The 19,123-nt window shown below is 39.8% G+C and overlaps 1 protein-coding gene across 12 annotated transcripts in view; it reads right to left on the reverse strand.

The window, feature by feature from the left end:
* The window catches only part of snap91a (synaptosome associated protein 91a), a 64,825-nt gene that overhangs the window by 10,715 nt on the left and 34,987 nt on the right, over positions 1-19,123 (reverse strand). For 2 of the 12 annotated variants that reach the window (XM_088083966.1, XM_088083964.1), the window contains 14 exons: positions 18,838-18,944; positions 18,711-18,752; positions 14,210-14,271; positions 12,784-12,796; positions 12,345-12,514; positions 12,133-12,221; positions 10,801-10,815; positions 10,339-10,539; positions 8,565-8,642; positions 5,723-5,974; positions 3,573-3,656; positions 3,219-3,287; positions 2,708-2,875; positions 1,122-1,193 (listed from right to left, as the gene is read on the reverse strand). In XM_088083966.1, coding sequence (XP_087940092.1) covers positions 1,122-1,193; positions 2,708-2,875; positions 3,219-3,287; positions 3,573-3,656; positions 5,723-5,974; positions 8,565-8,642; positions 10,339-10,539; positions 10,801-10,815; positions 12,133-12,221; positions 12,345-12,514; positions 12,784-12,796; positions 14,210-14,271; positions 18,711-18,752; positions 18,838-18,944 — 1,422 coding nt within the window. The remainder of the gene's footprint in view (positions 1-1,121; positions 1,194-2,707; positions 2,876-3,218; positions 3,288-3,572; positions 3,657-5,722; positions 5,975-8,564; positions 8,643-10,338; positions 10,540-10,800; positions 10,816-12,132; positions 12,222-12,344; positions 12,515-12,783; positions 12,797-14,209; positions 14,272-18,710; positions 18,753-18,837; positions 18,945-19,123) is intronic. The other 10 variants (XM_088083967.1, XM_088083965.1, XM_088083968.1 and 7 more) reach the window with 10 other exon arrangements.

The following is a 19,123-nucleotide window of genomic DNA, read 5'->3' on the forward strand; positions in this document are numbered from 1 at the left end:
TCCCAGAGAATTTCATATAGATAACAGTATCAGGATCAAATTATGCGGTATTTCACAGAGAATTGCACCAAAATGAAACTTTCTGTCTTCTGTCTGTCTTGTCTTTCCTTCCCCATTAACCATCGATTGTTCTTGTAACTCTACATAAAGCTCTCTCCCGAAAAGGTTGCAACATTAAAATATCGCATGCACAATTCAACAATTTAATACTGTTACATATATATTAATATGCCAGTCAGAGGGTTTTTTTTTTCAGGAAAAACTTATTTTACTTGTGATATTCTAATTTTCCTGATAGTATTGCACATTAATTTAAGTTGGATCCTGAATGCAGGACTTTAACCTGTAATGGACCATTTTTACATTGTTGTACTGGTAGTATTTCAAAGGGAAAAAAGTGTGTTTTTAAACGGTAAACAGTACGAAGACTGCCCAACACAAGTGTCTTGGTGTGCTGATGCACACGCTACACAAAATAGCTTACTGTATTTACAGTGCACAACTGCAAAGTGAAAATGAAGCTTCATAGATTGACTCACCTTAACTAGCTGGACAGGGACACACTAGGTCCTACATTCGCATTCTGCATACTGAAAGTATATTCAGATATGCAACCATGCAAACAGGACATCTGTCTAGATGCATGAGTATGTTGTGTGTGTTGCCAATGTCATATTCTTTTATGTGCAAAGAAGAAAATAAAAACATAAGACCAAAGACATTTTTGTGATACTCTTATTTATGAAATTCTGGCCACACAACGGTGACGGAAATGAGATGGGCGAGAAATTGGCTACCACATCACAAGGAGGTCGTGGTGAACAGACATTTTACAGACATTTCCAGTCCAAATCCACTTTGGAACTGCTGTGTAATAACCAGTCCTGCCAAGACTGTGTCATTACTAATTTGACAAATGCACCTCCATCATTAGTTCCAGCATAATTTCTTAATCAGCATAAAACATTTCTGTCAGCCATTTGCCAGCCTAAAAACTTTTTATAAGACTGCAGACATCTTATCAAAATTCACTGCTACCTTAAGCCTTTCTTAATCTAACCATAATTTCCATAAAAATACTTTTGTGTAGCCAAAAAAAGTGACAGTCAGAGGACACCCACCTCCCAGCAGATCGTCTCCAGGCCCTCCAGGAGCAGAGCTCTGCGTCTCCTCTGCAGGACCAGCAAAGGAGTCTGCAGGGCCGTCCAGTTATCCACAACGCAGCATGGAGGGCAGAAAGGGGGGGAGAGGTCAGCCCTGGACCACACACTGGGACACAACGGGGGGCAGGAGACAAGATTATCTTATCTTGATTATCGTTTTGGCAAACTCTGACTGGAATAAACCAAAGTAAACAAAACATCAAATGAAGAAGGAAGGTTAGTGTGGATCGAGAAAGCTTCCCAGTCATGATGGGATTTTCTGTTTCTGTTTTCTTTTCTGTCATTTTGAAGCGCTATCGTGTGATCAGTTCTATTTTCAAAACATACAGTAGTATAATAACTTGCATGACACTTAATTTATCCTGGAATGGGATACCACTGAATGTGCAGGAGTGATACACAGAAACAAACCTAAGGGTCCACGGCCATGCTAGCTGCTTCGTGAGGCTGCACAGCAGTGCTTTAAGCTTAACGCAAATGTCAACATTAGTGTGCTAACAAGCTTACATTCACTAATGTAAAACTAAAAAAAATAATAATTTTCAAAAATAATATATATTATTATCATCAGTGCGGTGTCACACCTCTCTCTCCTGGTCACTGTCAATCCCAATATCCTGAGTTCTAATTCATGAGAACAGAGAACTACATTCAGATTATTTCCTGTAATAATAAATAACAAAGAAATTCACTTTGAAAAGATATTGTGAATCTTGCATGAAGTTCATAATCCAACAGGTGCAGTAAAAAAAACCCCATCTATCTATCCTTAAATTTTGTCCAGTATATAAAGAATATTTCTATGAATTTACATTGTTTTAAATGAGTAGTCTACTGAACCCAAACAAAAGGGCCAACCTGGACAGGGAAAGTCTCCGCCTGTCCAAGAAGTCTTTATCTGTAGCAAATTTCACTTTTATCCTGTGGCTGTCGAGATACCTCACTGAAAACCAAAGATGCCGACCTCGTGATGGATTCCAGGATTCAACCCCCAGGAGCCATGAATGTCTGGACAAAGTTTTGTGCCAATCCATCCAGTACATGCTGAGATATTTCAGTCTGAACCAAAATGGTAGACTGACATACGCACAGACATTCCTGTACCTTCCATTCCTGTAAAGCCATACAATTCTAAACTCCCCAAGAAAAGATTTACACCTATTGTCGAATTACAGTATGCCGTGTTTTAAGCAACGTTGATCAAACATGTGGTAGAAAATAAAATATCACATAGATAGAGATACACAAAAACACAGCCTAGTAAGTATTTTGGGGAATGTAACTAGTGGCTACTGACGAATTCTGTCTTTTCTATATGATCTGTCTGCAGTCTAAAAATAGTTTTGCACTAACACCTAGAATCTATCACCACATATAGACAACATCAGCCTCACTAGTTTAAACATTTACCCAAGAACTTACTGTAACAACTGAGGATGGTAAAGAAACCCAGAGAAGAAAATTCAAATTATAAAATGCACAAAAGATGGTTCAAAAAATGACTTTGTTTGTGAAATTTGTGTATATGCTCTGAGGTACAGTACCCAGCAGGTCAATGACAGGTGCCGGCTCTGCTTTGGGTGGCGAGGAGGTCTCTGGGGCCGGAGCTGCAGCAGGAGCAGCAGCAACAGGAGCAGGAGCAGGAGCAGCAGCTGCAGTGGCAGCAGGAGCTGCAGCAGGAGCAGGAACAGGAGCAGGAGACTGAAATGAGTCTAAACAGAGACACGGGCAGGGATAGAAGCAGTGAGGTACTCAAGTGCTCTCAAATCTTAATGACTGCATTCATCAGTGACAGCTCGATTTCGTAAGGGGAGAATGCTTTGCTCTTGCATTATTATACTTATACTAAAAGGCTTGCAGACATGCAGAGAAGAAGCAGGCATCCCTGCATCTTAACTGTGAATCCACATCCTTGAAGTGTGAACCAATTTTAAGTGCAGAACTGGTGTGCATGTGCATGCAGACACCAGCACCATACATAAAACTGGCTGCACTCTTCCTGAAAAAAAGGACGGGAAAACAGTGATGCAGTAAAGATAAAGCAGCATAACTCACCGGTCACGATGTCTCCAACCGGAGCTGGCTCGGGCAAAGGAGAGGGCCCGCGTGAAACAGCAGGGAGGTCTAATTTACCAGCGCAAGCGAGAGGCAGAATACGAGAAAGGAGAAAACCACGGAGGCCCGGAAGCAAAGAAAAGTATTAGCATGGCAGGTAGAAAGACACGGCGTAGACAGAAAGCAGCCACAAGACTTGACGAGTTGGTTTACATGCACAGTTCTCATACCACTATGGGGGACAAACCAAGACGTGTGGGGGGATAAAAACAGTTGACAGAGAAGTGGAACGTATGGAAACCAGAAGAGATGAAGAGGTTCCACACACAGAGAAATGGATATCAACTCCTGTACCTGAACCAAAAAGGTCTACGCTAGGAGTGGTAGCAGCTTTGGATTCTGTGGTAGGGCTTTGCTCAGGCATAGAATCAAACATATCTAAGAACAAGGACACACAATCATATGTACATTCAGATTTCAAGTCCAGTGCATACAGAATGATGAGTTAATAAGAGAGATGAGGGAGAGCAGAAAGAGCAGCAGATATTTGGATTATTAAAGGGGTAAGTTGCTGTGTATCTTGATCAATGCAATGCAAAATGAAACTGTGCAAAAGTTAAAAGGGTATACTACCAAATGTCAGCGTGAAGACATGCCTATTTGCATCAGTGAATTATGATGTACTTTCACTCTGAGAGAGCATTCATTTTTCTGCATCCATGTGGCTGTATTTGAGCTAAACGTTAACATTAGCATAATGATACGCTCAGAGTGACTAAAACTAAAAAGCTGGTAATGGCAGGTAATATTAACCAGGTTAATAGAGGGATGCAAGCATGAGCCCGTAAATAATTTAGCATTTCAGTACCTCTGGTTACCTTATCTCAAAGTCAATGGGTTTTAGGTTTTGCCTTAAATAAAGTCTGTGGTTAACACGAGCAAAAGAGACTTGAGAAATATGTCAGTAAATATCCTACTTGTGAGCTTTGAAGCTGTAGGTGTCTTTAATAAGGATGCTGCTAAAAAGAGGCTTAATAGACAACAGAACATCATCACGTGGATCATAGCATTATAGCCTTATCATGGTGGTGACATTAAGTCATACAACCATAGTGTAGCTTGTATTAGCCTGACATTAGCTTTTTACTTCTGGCAATTGCTTTAACACTTCAAAAATTAAAAGTGGTATTAATTTAAGAACATAATCTTGCTGAACATAGATGTTTTATTAGCCTATCATTAACTTGTATTTGTCACAGAGTTAATTTTCTGCAAAAATCCAAAACCCAATTTTAAAACCCCATTGGCTTTTTGGTGAGCTAACCAGGGTGATGCTAACTTCTGTGTCGGTCTACAATAAAACATCATCCCTGCAGCACTATTTTTGTGAGTTTAGCCTTAGAATTCTTACAAATGCCTATTAGCACTAAAAAAATACAGCAGTACAAGTACAGCTGAAGCTGATGGGATTGTCTTAAATGTGGTAAATATTTGGTCAAAAAACAAAGTTTGGACAAATTCTTTTTGACCTCATGATGATGCTACATAGAAAGTCACATGATTATCCTCCGGGGAACATAACTATCTGCATAAGTTTTAAAGCAATCAATCCATAGTTGATGGGATATTTCAGTCTGGACCAAAGGGGTGGACTGACCAATACTGCTATCTTCAGTGTGGCTAAAAACTTCACAAGTGATGCTTCATTCTTCTTTGAATCATAGGAATAGCATCCATCCATCCTTCTATCATTATCTATGCACACTAATTCTGTGCAGGGTCACATGGTGCCAAATCCCATTACATTTCACACTGAACAGCTTCAAATGGCCAATTTAGAGTCACTAATTCACCTAACCTGTTATTTGTGGGAGCAAACCGGAGCAGAAGGAAAACACATGGCATGTACGAATTCTGATATTGAGCAATATTCCCTTTTAACTTAAGTGCATAAGCTACAATAAAGCATTCTCATCTATCAGTATCTAAAATATCCATCACAGGCAGGAGAAGAAAACAATGTTCTTCCCTCGTAGTTCTGGCAGTCAAATTGTTAGTATTAGGTTAATAATCAAGACAAGTTGAGCAACCTCTGGTAATGAAAAGAAATAAATGTCCACTGTTGTCCATAGAGATCAAATTAACTTTGGGAGTTTGGTCCCCAAATATTACATAATTTATGGATTATCTTTTAAAAAAGCATACACAACTGACTTAAGTTTGGATTGTTTAAATATTTAAATTTTGCAGAGGAGGTCAAGATGCTTGATTAACTTGTTCAAATGATCTGCATCTACAGGAAAGGCATCATGGAAAATAGAAAAACAAATCTGAAATGTAGGGACTGGGCAGGTTATTATCATTGCCACTACTGTCATCATCCTCACTAGCAAGAGCAAAACACAGTCATCACCATCATCATCATCATCAAAACCTATATCATCATCATCATCATAATGCAGGGCAATGCAGTGAGAGGCATAATGAGAGCGAGAGGACTTTACCACCAAAGATATCTAGAGTCGGAGCGGCTGCAGACTCTGTGGTGGTGGTGGTGTCGGTGGTGGTTGTGGTGGTAGTGGTGGTGGTGGAAGAAGGGGTGGGGGCAGCGGGGGCTGCGGTGGGGGCGCCGATGGTCGGCGCCTCGTGAGAGGTGGGAGGGGTGACGGTGGTGGCCCCCGTGTCGGTGGGCATCATAGCGAACAGGTCCAGCTCTGGAGCAATGTCCCCACTCCCCTCTGTCGTAGCGAAGGGGTCTTCAGGAAGAGCAGCAGGGAGGTGGTGTTAAGGGGTTGGAGGGGTTATGATTAGAGAAGAAGGGAAGGGGTGATGGGTGGATGAGGAAGGGGGGGGATTGAGGAATGTTAAAGCACCAAACACTGTAAAAAGCATATTTGTGAGGCAAGACGCCTCTGATGCTCCAAATCAGGGTTAGGTACAAAGAAAGAAAAGCAAGCACACGGACACTCATTAACTTCAGAACTGCATCCACACAACAGACAGTGGGAACAATTCTTCAGTAAAGACTGACTATAGTTGGTAGCGTATAATTGCTTTTGGTTGACTGGTGCATTTGTCAATTCTTTTTTTAACTCTTTTGAAACCTGGAGTGACGTCACTTTCCTTTTGCTGTTTTCAGATGCCTTTCACAAGTATTTAAACCTTTGAACCCTTGCTTGTTTTTTGGGTTGTCTTTTTTTAACAAAAAAAAAAAAACATGGGAAAAAGGCAAGTTGGTAATAAATGTGTCACAAATTGCAAGAAATGAGTAGATTTAGATTTAAATAGGAAAAAAAGCATAGGAAAAAAGTAAAAGGCTAGGGAAAAACTGTATTTCTAATTGTCATATCTCTGTATTCAAAATTATGTATAAAATGTATTAAATTTTTAAGCGCTCTTTCCACGTTTTTTTTTTCTTTATTTTTAAATTAAAAATTTCCAGAAAATTTTCTTGTACTTTTTACTAGTTTCGGGGTCATTTTTTTCCATTGCACATTGCCTTCTTTCCATGTTTTTAGAAAAAAAATCAAGCCAATTTGCTCAGGTTTCAAAGGGTTAAGTTATGAGAACACCCATATCATTCATGTGTCCCTGGTACGTTGTTGGCTATAAAATAATGCCAACACGTTGGCATAAAGGGGTTTGGTGAAATTGGGGCACTAACATTGTATAAAAATGAGAAAATTATGAAACCTCATGTATTGGCATTCATGTGGATACCACTTCACAAGTACTACCTAAACACTTTGCAAACCATTTACATCCCCTTGTGTCAATGGCACTCCCAAATGGCAGCAGTCAGGACCATGCCACTCTACAAAAACTGCTCAGGAACATGGCAAAGAGCTCAAGGCAACAGCCTGGCCTCCAATTTCCCCAGATACCAATCAAAGGGAGCATTTGTGGGATGTGCCTGAATAAGTCAGATCCATAGAGGCCCCACTTGCAATCCACAGGACTAAAAGGATCTGCTGCCAACGCCCTTGTGCCACCCACAACAGCACACCCCCACAGATTACATGACCATGCCTCCAAAGTTCAGAGCCAAGTCTGATCCATGGAGGCTGCACCGTGGGTACCAGCTCGTCCAATGAATGCCCAATCACAGCGGGATCTGGAGACTGTGGTGGCCAGGCTGATGCCTTGAGCTCTTTGCCTCGTTCCTGCGTCCACACATTTCCTGCAGTCACTCTTTTTTTTTTCTAAAAAGTTTGACTGTATTAAATCTATTTCTTAATCACCTGCATATTTTCATTGCACTAAAGTGAGTAATAGAAAACAAGTTTGTGAGGCTGTACGCAGGCACATCAGTGCTTTGATCTAAATGCTCTTTAGCATTTAGCTTGCTAACATAATCCAAATTACTCTGCTGACATACTGATTGGTGGGTTCACCATCTTTGTTTAGCCTGCTAGCATGCTAACATTGAGCAATTAACACAAAACGCAAAGTTCAGCTGAGGTTGATGGGAGTGTCATTAGTTTTGCAGGTATTTGATCACAAATAAAGTGTTAGATAAATTCATGCTTTTACTTGATGACGGCACTATATGAAAAGTCAGAGACTCACCAAAGTCAAGTCTGACAACCACAAATGTCTGTACAAATGTGTTGGCAAGACCTGACATGAAACACTAGAGATGTACGGGACACATGAATAATATAATATATTGTCATCACTGAAAAAGCAAGTTCGCTGGAAAAGTTTTCAAAACCTGTTGTGTCCTTTCTACACAGATTGATACAGGAGATCAAGCATGGGCACAGAATCAACTTAGATAAACTGCAACTGTTTCTGTCATTGCTGTGGTTAGTATGCAATGACAAAACTAGGTACACTGTAAAGACACAAAAGTACGTTTCATTTATTTAAAAAAGCTATTTGTGAGGAAAGAAAGCAGATATCACATGGATCGCATATCCAAGGCCAAAGAGAGAGAGGCTAAATTAACTCACTAAAAAGAAAAATATTCAAATATTGATGACAATGATTAATACAATCAAACATCATCATCAATACTGAGTGATATTAGTGTAAAGGTATTAAAACAAATGGTATTCATTCTTAAACTACTGTAGTTAATTGCTGCACTGTGCTTTTTACTGCAGTATTCATGGGGTGAATATTAGGAGGAGAAGAGTAGTCGAGATGAGGGAGGAGAGGGTTCATGACTGGGGCATTAGAGTGGGATTTGGGGCAAGACAGTAGGCCCTGTGGGCAGTCATTTGTTCTACTGTCTTCTATGGAAGCAGAAGCAGCTTTGATATAATAAAAGCAACAGCTTTCACATCCATATACTCTCTCTCACTCACACACACTTGCACAAAAAGCTGTTTTGTCACCCACCAGATCCACCAAATGCATCAGCAGCGGGACCCGCGGCCGCGGCAGCAGGACCGTCTCCTGGGGAAGGTGCAAACGCATCTAGGGTATTGCAGACGAAAACAGCCAGGACGCAAAACATAACACCCAACAGACACATGGATGTAAAGAACAAAAGATGAGTCAACAGATGGAATGGACAGGAAACAAAAATAAGAGGTCAGCATCAGGAGAAAGCAGAGAATACAAGAAATATGCAGCCCGGGTAGTGCAGCGAGTGATCTGATTGTAGCATCAGTCACATGGCGAGTTTTGAAGGGCTGCATAATGCTGCATTCAGGCTTGTGAAATGAGGCAAGTTGTCACAAGTTACTTGGACTCTGTGACAAGAGGGAAAATGTCGAGGCCAGGGATAAACAAGGCAATGTCTCTCTTTGGCAAACAAAAACCTCAGTTGGCTCTTTTCAACAGATACTTCTCAAATCTTAGAGTTCATGTTACAAAGCCGGATTATCATTAAATAAAAATGGGAAGCTACTCATCATCTTGACATATTTATGAAACTGTTTGTAAGCCATTAGAAGGAAAATCATAAAGGGTGATAAACAAGAAAAAGCAAAAAGCAACAAATCCCCAAAATATGAGTCATAATAGCAGATTAATTACGTTACAGTGGGTTTATTGAGGTGCACACGATTATGACAAAAAAAACTCAGATGAATGTTTAATGTCAAAACCCATAAGTGTTTTGTTGCTATTGTGCAGCCTTGAATAAACCCAAACTAATCCACTGTTCTGGCTCATATTTTTGGGGATGTGCTACAAATAATAAACATTTTGCACTGTGCTCAATGCAAAACAGTGTATGAAAGCAGGATGCAGAAACGTTAGAAAAACGGTGAGAATAGACAACCATTACATTTGAGCCACAGCACTAAGCATCTGATTTTTCAAACACATAGCCTGAAATTTTTTGATAAGCCCAGAAGGTTAATTGTAAAACATTTACCACTGTTTTGAAAATATTTCCATAATCCTCAAAGGCTTTTCTAGCAAGATGAAGAATATTTAACTGTCTAATAAAAAAAAGGTGCAGCTCTTTTATATATATTGGTATATATTGTTTTTTTTTCAATATTTTATATTTTTACACCAAAGAAAGCCTTATATTTTGCTTGTGTTTTGCAAAAAAGAGACAAGACATACAGTATGCCATAGAAATACAGTTAAACACATATAAAATTGTTTTTATAGTGCAACAGATAATGCTCAAAAGAGTCTTAAAGGTTTATTCAGTAACCATCTAAGCATTTTAAAGATTGTAATTACTTGTGAATATCAGATGTTTAGCTCTGTCACTCAAATGTAATGGTAATATGTCTGAAGCACAAACTGGGGTTATGGTGCCATTTCTTTACTGAAATGTCATAATAAACATTTATATACAGTTTGTTTCTTGCAGGTTTTGTTTTAGGTTTCTACTACGTTTTGTCACATCATTAGAGTGCAGGCACCTCAACATTCTCCTCAATCTTTAGATATCTGACATACAATGTATCCGTGACATAAACATGTAATCTGATTGGACAAAAGCCTTTTGACTTTTTGTGGTTTTACAATGTAGTTTTTTTTTGTGGTTGCAATGCAAAGTTTAGGAAGTGATAATCTAATTCCAATCATCTTTAATTTTTATAAAAAACAGTAAAAAACTAAATGAAAAAAAGGCTTATTGTAGTCAAGCAGACAGGTTGCCATGCTGTGTATCCTGGTCTACAATCTATCTTTGGACCAGACTGACCTCCGAAAAGGTCCATGTCTGCAGCTGAAGTGGGAGCTGAGACAGGCAGCGAGGCGGGCACCGGTGCAGCTGCAGTGGTAGCAGCAGCAGCTTTGGGTGCGGGAGCTGCAGGGGCAGCAGCTGCATCACCAGCACCGGCGGCAGCAGACCCTTCCTCTGCTAGGAGAGCTTCAGAGGCTTCATCAGCGGCAGCAGGAGTTGCTATGTGGATAAACCCCGTAATCCAAATACCACAACCCAGTCACAACCCCCATAAGAGAGAAATAGGACATAAAAGGAGAGGGAAGACGGCAGTGTCAAAGAGGCTGAAAAATGATTTTAAAAAGTCAGGCTTAGCAGGATCTAAAGGTGAGAAAAGCTTGACACAAAGACAATGAGAACTTCAAGTAGAAAGCCAAGTGATGAAAAATCAAGCGCCTGCAGGCATTTCTCCTCTTCAGACAGTAGCAATAGAGTACTCACCCTCAGCCAAGAGATCTGCACAAACAGACAGAGAGAGACAAAGGTGAGAGAGAATTAATTATTTTTAAGTAGAGATGATCTAATGAAATTCAGAAAACTTCAATTTGCAAGCTGCCAACATTAAAGAGAACCAGCCAGAAAAAAAGCAGACATGTATCAATGGTAAAGCCCAATAAAGCTAAAAGCTCCTTAATGTAATTTAGGCTTTGAAAGGCAACAGTTGGACTGTGGCCACCCTCAGGGTATCTCTTCGGGGAAGATGTGGGCATAAACAGAAGGCATGCCAAAGAGCCACAGCAGCTTTATAATGGAAATGCTCTGTGATTGAAACCACACTGACCAATTAAAAAGCATCAGTGAGGGTACCACTTCTTTATTCTCCTTTATACACAGTCATTCTAAAAGACCAGTTTGTTTCAGCTCATTTACTACTCAGTATTACTGCCAACCATTCTCCAAAGCGTACCATAGATTTTTAAATTGATTTTCTTCTTCCTGCCTCTTCTAAGCAGCAACTGGTCTCCATGAATTGAATGATATTAAAATCACTCTACAGGGATCTCAGCTCACTGTTTGCTTTGAAAAATGGTCCACAGTAATGTAAAGTCAAGAGGTCTGCAGTTAATGGGATGAAACATCAAAAACAGCATGGCCCATTTGCATCTGATGGAATTTAAGTCTTTTTAATATTCTCCTTTATTAACTGATATTTATTTCCGTAAATACATTCAAGTTGAGGCCAATCAATACCCATTTTGTGCACAAGTTAGCACACTTTGTTTTTACACTGTGCCAGTACTGCAGAAAGGTCTGGCTGAATCCATGATAATTCTGAAACAAAGGGCAAAAATTATCTGTGTTTGTATTCCTTTAAACCAATCTAGTGTAGTGTGGTGCCCCACCCATAAGCAACAACGGTGCCTTTGCAAAACTGTATTGATGGCGGAAGAAGAGGATAAGTCCATTTGTATTAGGCGGCCTATGGCAGGCTTATCCTGGCAGTCTACATCCTGTAAATCAGACTAGCTTCTGTCCAGAAGTACAGGGGGTGAATTAACTAATGCTATCATTAAAAAACTGAATATGTGTACGAAACAACCAGTGACTGTACAGTTAAGCCAAAATATCTTGTTTGCCCCTTGGTGACTGGCTGCAGAACACGTTATTAACTCCGCCCCTCCATGTGAGCAATTGGAACATGGGTCAAAATACAAACCCAAAGTACACGTCAAATACATTTTTTTGCCAACCATACAGTCTGTGGTAGCAACAGTAACTAAGAGGGGAAAGCTTTGAGAAGAATCAGGTACTGATGGAGCAGTAAGCTCTCACCTCCCCATCCAGTCACGGTGGAAGTTGCTGCAGCGCCCTTTGAGGAGGACATGGGGTCTAGGTCCAACAAGAAGCCATCATCAAGAGCACTGAACACAAAGAAAGAGAGAGGGCGTGTTGACAGAGGCAATACATTTCTAATGTAATATTGATGCTCGGATATTGATGCAGCTCAGTTCAAACACTCTGTAATATTGTTGAGTGACTCTTACTTGCTGGTAGTGGTGGTGCTGGGGGCTGGTGCGGTGGGGGTGATAGAGGGCGGAGGAGGTTTGGCAGGTGGCCCGGGGCGAGCAGGGGGTCCGCCGGCGTGAGCAGGAGGCGCGGGCTTGGCCGGTGCAGCAGCAGCAGCCGGCGAGCTGTTGTTGGCTGTTGCATCCTGCTGCAGAGAAAGACCCCCGTAAACATGGTAACACAGTTACATAAGCTGATGTGATTCAACAGCTTTTTAACACATGAATTCACAATGAATCACTACCTGTCTGTAGTAAAAAAAACTGTTAAGGGTAAAGTTTAAAGTCAAATTAAGCATTTACAGTTTCTACTTGTTCATGTGCTGCTCTGTTAAGCAGAGCAGCACAACTGTGCTTTGACACTGAACACAAGACCATTATTACCACTACATTATGATTATCATGAAACATTGCTTACCTTCGTGGGCGACCTGCAAAAACAATGATAGCACATGAGTTAAAGAGTTAAATGACATACATGCTAGAACATAATGGCTGTTACTTAGATGGGAGGCAAAGTGACAGCTTAAGTATCACTTTGGTGTTTTCAGGCGGGCAACATTTCAAAGCAATTCCATTTAGTAAACATCTGCAATTAATGGACCCACACTGCACTGCTGAGTAACAGCCTCCTGGCCCTTGTTCATTTTCTACAAAGCTTTGCTTTTCAACATTACAGAGAGAAAGTAAGAGCTGAAAGTTGTTGAATGACATGCGACAAAAGCTTTGTAAAAGTCAGGGCCGACTGTGTAGTACAATGAAAAATGAGTATGTTAGTAATGACAGCAGTTAAAAGGTATGACTTGTCATTGCACTGTATGTCAATAACAACAATGATGTAAATTACATCAAGTCACAAATGTGAACATAACCATTGGGCCTCATGCGCTATTATGTGCGTATAAATATTCCTACTCTGCTAATAAAATAATTGCACACACAAAATTACCATTAGATCCATAAGCACCAGCAAATTTTGTTCTTAACAATGTGCATATGATGGATATTCAGTATCATTCTAAATTGACAACTGCATACCCCCTATTTGCAATAAGCATAATGCCACATTTCTCTATATAAGGAAAATACATTTGCTTAGAAGTGCATCATGAAGTAAGTGTTGGAGTTGTGTCTACAAAAATATTCAGGTCCCGACACACCAGTGTCGGACTGTCAGTGAGCATCTGTGAATGTCTCTGATAAGTTGTTTGTCACTTTCTTCAAACATGATATATTGGTCTCTGAAGATGTACTTTCTCCTGAAGGCTTGGATGGTAGTATCTTCCACTAAGGCTAATGAGGCCCAATGTTTACAGAAAAAAAAAGTGTTTCCTATAGAACTGCATCTTAAAGAAAATAACAGTACACAATGCAAATGTCAGCTGCTTTCCCCGATGACATTTGTGTGATATCACTGAAAACTGTAACCTAAATAGAACAAAAAGGTAAATTATTCATATACATGATGGTAAAAATAATATTTAAGTCCTTTTCTCATTGACAGAGAATACTTACTTATCCTCTCTGAGTTGAATAAAGACAGAGGAAATGACATGTTAGAAAATTAACTGTAGGGAAATAATGTAGATAAGCACTGATGTAACACTGACCAAAGATCAAATAGACCACACAGGAAGTGCTAAATCACTGCAACAACCTCCGAACAATCCCACGTGCATAATGGACTGCCAAAATATCCTTAACCTTAATGACTACGAACAAGGCTTCAGCATGGCAAGAAGCATTAAAATATATAATTACAGGATAATTAGAAGCTTCAAATCTTTTGCTGCTAATAAACGATTAAAACATAAATCAGTTTGTAGATATATAGAGCTACTTACGGCTTCTTTCCCTCCAGCGTGTTCAGGTGGGTCTCCAGGGACTCAAGAAGACTTTCTGGGGCCTGTAGAATAATAAACAGAGGTTGATACAGCAGGGACATGAACACATTATGAAGGCTTAGTATGGTCAGAGGGCTGACAATACTGATATACAGCATAGTAGAACACAGTGAACCACAGTTAAATAGAAATGCTGAAAAAAGGAGTTATTCCTGTTCATCACATTTGATTTTGGCTGTTTATTTGACTCTGTCTCCTCTTGGAATATGAGTTCTTCAGAGTTTGGACATGAACCACAGTATGCTGCACATTTATCAAACAGACATCTAATGTGATGTTTGCTCAGGATGATGTCACAATGGTACATCTCCATCTTCTTCTACATGGCACACCGGGTGCCTAATATCCTGACAGTGGCTGAGACTTCATGTCTTCTCCCACTGGTGCACTGAAAATCATCTTCCTCATGCAGTTTTTCTAAATAATCTAATCAACATCGACATGACAGCACTGACTCACTTCACAATATTCTCCGATTGATTCATCTCTCAACTTCAGTCTTTTGCTGGCCTCAGGGAGAGACGCATTGCTATTTTTGATGTTCACGCTACATTTTGGTGATAATATCGTCAGTTGCAATTTTAACTGCTATCCAATTGGTGCTCATATACACATTTCAACTTTACAGTACCAACATCAGCTTGCAAATTCCAAAACTTCATCTATGATTGTCTACAGGAGAAAAATTATGCTTTCCAAATTGCCAGTTTGACAAATCCTGCCATTTCTTAATAATATTGCAGAACTGCATAACTCTGAATAGGGATGGGAATTGCTGATTTGATCTGATGCAGCATTTGTTACTGATCAATTTATTTTGTTGAAAAAACAAGGCCTCCACAAATTTTCAGCATTGTTATAAAATAGATTAACTTCCCTCAGTAACGGATGTGCTGCTTGGTTCAGAAACAGCAGCCCTCATATATAGAGTGCCATATACATGTCATTCCTGGAATTTTTTGCAGAAAGACGTTTCAGCATGTTGCTGGCATTTCCAACCTTACTGTCTTTTCAACCTTGCTTACTTTCCCCTCCACCATGACTCCTCCTTGTTGCAAGTTTGACTTTGACGTCATTGCTTTACAATGCACAAAAGGCCAGAAAACATGCTGGCACTGACAAAAGGAATGGATAAACTCAGAGCCATATGATTCCAATGGATCAGACAATTTGGAACCAGTTCTCAACTGGAACTGGTACTCATTTCCCATCCCTACTTCTCAATTCATGCATTTATTAGTCTATTTCAGCTGTTTTGTCCTTAAATGCTTCTGTGATGAATGGCAACACAAATAAACCATCACAAGCCCAGACCAAGGCTTCTGGGCATCTGTATTTTTTGAGTACCAACCACATGTGTCCATAGCATCGTGTTTCAAATTCAAGTGAGCGATAAAAAAAGGACATACACACAAAAAAGCCCCCAACAAAACAATTAACATTAAAACAGCAATAGAAAGATAAACAGAAAAAGGATTAATCTCAATGCTAATAGAGAGAACAATGCTTCAGCCAGCCACGATGCAAAGCTGCATGCTCAAAAAAAGCCAAATGAGACATTATCACCTCCCGACATGCAGTAAAAAGGATCGTACAATATCCAGTAGGCATATTAAGAGAGGTCAAAGCTAATTCAGCCAATAACATGATTCACTTTCCTTAATTCCCTGCTTCATTTCCTGGGCCTATCCATTCAAACCTGTCTACTCTATCATCCCTAAAACTTTGAGGGTCCAACAAGGCAGAGAGGGCTGATCATTTTTTGTCTTGGCACTGACTGAGAGGGAGAATATTTATCATACGGAGACTTTAAAGTGTCTGTCCTCAACAGCAAGAACAAAGACGGCAGACAAAGGACAGACATAACAACTATTACTGGGACTCTGAGACTTAAGCAGAAGAAGTTGTCATCTTTATGCCAATATAAAAAGTTGCTGAACCATTCCAGGCCTTCAAATGTATGTTTAGAAAATGATCTGATATGACACACTTTGCCATCATGTGCAGTGTTTCCTACATTTACTCACTGTTTTTTTCTAAAAAAAAAAAAATAGAACTCAAGTATGCATGAGTGATGATATGATACCTCTACAAAATCAGTCAGATGGTATATTATTGTGTCTTGTTTGTGCTGATGTAATGCCTCCTAGAAGGGATAATAGTATAAATCGGTAGCTAGGACTGAGATTAATCCTCTATAGTTTGAGGGATCAGGGAGATTGATATGGTTAGCCCTAATGGACACGTTAATCGAAACTTTATCGCCCATACGGTAGCTCATTTTTACAGACAGGGGCCTTGGAGATATGTAGGTCGGACTGTGAAGATTAATGATGTTATCCTGCTAATTTATGGCAGAGTATTAGTTGAAAGACTGCAGCTACTTGCCTAAGGAAAAATGGTGGCATCATTCAACTAGGGTCAATGACGTAGTATTTATTCAGTGTCTGTGTTTCACTTTATCTCACTAGCTCAGACAGTTCGGCAGTTCTCTACAATTTCTCACACTAATGACTAACTAACCCCAAACCCCATGAACAGATCTTAGCCTCATGCTAAAAGCAAACCTGCATGTCAGTACTCACACGCTTTTCTAGTGTAAGAGACTTCAGTGGAAACATTTGACTATTAAGTGTCAAAAAAATTGCTGCAGGACAGGGATAAGAAGAAAAATGTCATTAAAAAGACATGTACGGAATCTTAAACTGAAATTTCGAAGACAGAAATTCAAACGGGAAAAAAAAACATCACTAAGGGGGCAGAAATGATAAAATGTCTAGGTAGAGGCATCTGAATGTAATGTGGCTGCAAGACATGTTTACATTTTTCACATTTTAGAAGCCTTTTCAGGAAAAAAAACTATTGCAACCATTGTGGTCACATTCATGTAAAATTTGCAACTAAATGCAACAAGTCTGGATGCATCTGTATGGGTAGCAGTACATGTTAATCATATTCTTTCAAGAACTTTGTTAAAGGAGTGAATGATGTAAAAGAACAAATAATAGCTGAAAAATTCAGTATGCAATACTGAGGAGAGCTATGCTGAGTCTCATTTCTAGGTCGTCAGGTGGCTTTGATGCAACCAGACTACCTATTTCCCCTTTTTTCAAGTGTTCATGCTAAGCTAAGCTAAGCATCTGCTGGATCTAGCTTTATATTTAGCATACAGTATATACATGAGAGAGGTATAACATCTTCTCAGTACACTCTTGGCAAGAAAGCAAATGTGTTAGGGTTAGTATAGTATATTGGGTTAGCATAATTACCACAATCTATAGTCGTGTATATTTTGGCCACAATTCCAGTAAATCGATTTAGCTTTGACTCAAGCTAATCTTGCAACGCTCCAACCATGACAGGGCTTTGACAAAATTCATTGACATGAGTTAATGAATTTGATTGGCTCTGCAGATCCAACATACCCTTCAAATACTCTACTCTACAAGAGTCATACATAACAGTTCCATGCTCCATTCGGCATGGTCTGTTTTATACCATTAGCTCTCCGTGACCTATCAACCTGAGTTTAATCAGGCAGCATTACAGCATGCTCATGCAAGTCATCCATACTACCATCTGAAAGGATAACCTTAGTTGTAGAGTTTCCACAACAGGTCACAGTTTAGAGGACTGGGACTAATTCGGGAGCCAAGAAGAGAAATTAGGTTTCTCATCGATCACTTATATTGGTCAGTGACCCAAAAATTAGGACTTAAAAAAGGCAGAAATAACCCTTACAGTAACTCTACAGCTGTTCTGGAAACTCCAGCATAATCTGAGGATAACAATCTGCTGTGTCTTTACACAGTTGTTGAACTAAAACTACGTTTAGCTCAGAGTTTTAGCAGCAGAAAACAGCCGCCTGGTCAGCAGCATTGCTCAGCATAACACAGCTTATCCAATCGACAACTCCAGTCACATCATCCAACTTCATCAGAGCGCCCGGTGTCTGTCTGCTGGGTGTGCACTTGCTGTGTGCAGTATGCTTCAATACAGTGCACTCAAAGAGAGTTCGGATGTTAACCTTCCCTAAGCTGTTTGCTCCCCAAAGCTAGCTCTGTGCTCACTACTCACTCTCTCAGCCTGAATGATCAATCTGCATCTCTGGAAGTGAAAAGAGAAGGAGGGCACAGGGGCCATCAATCACCAGACAACCACATCTTATTGGGTGTATGAAGGATGGAAGAGCACATGGGACACAGTAGCCTCTTTTTTAAACATAGTGTGGCTGTCTGATTATCATCAAAGAGGAGCAAAAATAATGAACACAGCAAGAGGGAAAAACATATGGTGGCTTTAGACATTCACACGACATGCAGTACAGTTAGGAAAAACTCAGTACTGACATGCTCTGTTAGTATGGAGCCTAAAACAACAAAAACCCAGTAATAACAATTCACCGAAAGTAAATACAAGGAAAAGCTTGAGTCAGTCTTACCTGAGTGAGTTCAGGTATGTCATTTTTGTCTATTCCCACTTGCTGTAAAGGGAGAAAATGACATTTCAATGCAACAGTTACCGAGAAGTACAAGATATTCAGTGATATAATTTGTTCAGCAAGCTACCTCCGCAATTTTGAAGAATTCTGAAACCCGAGTCATTCGTGTGAGGAATCTTTTGTAGATCTCCAGGCCATCTTTACACTGGCTTCTCTTCATCTGGAAAAACTTTTCTGGATAACAGAGATCATAGAGAATCTTTGAGTTCCTGTTAAGATAAAACTGGTGATATTCTCTTTTTTTTCTTTTTCAACAAATATCATGAATCTAATGAAGAACAAAACCAACGATTAATTCATCTTACTAAGGTAGGTAAGGTAGGTATTGTCTGGGTAACAAAAGCTTGATACAT

This window comes from Plectropomus leopardus, chromosome 11, assembly GCF_026936395.1.
Source record: "Plectropomus leopardus strain MGB_pleo_1.0 chromosome 11, ASM2693639v1, whole genome shotgun sequence".
Classification (NCBI taxonomy): Eukaryota; Metazoa; Chordata; class Actinopteri; order Perciformes; family Serranidae; genus Plectropomus; species Plectropomus leopardus.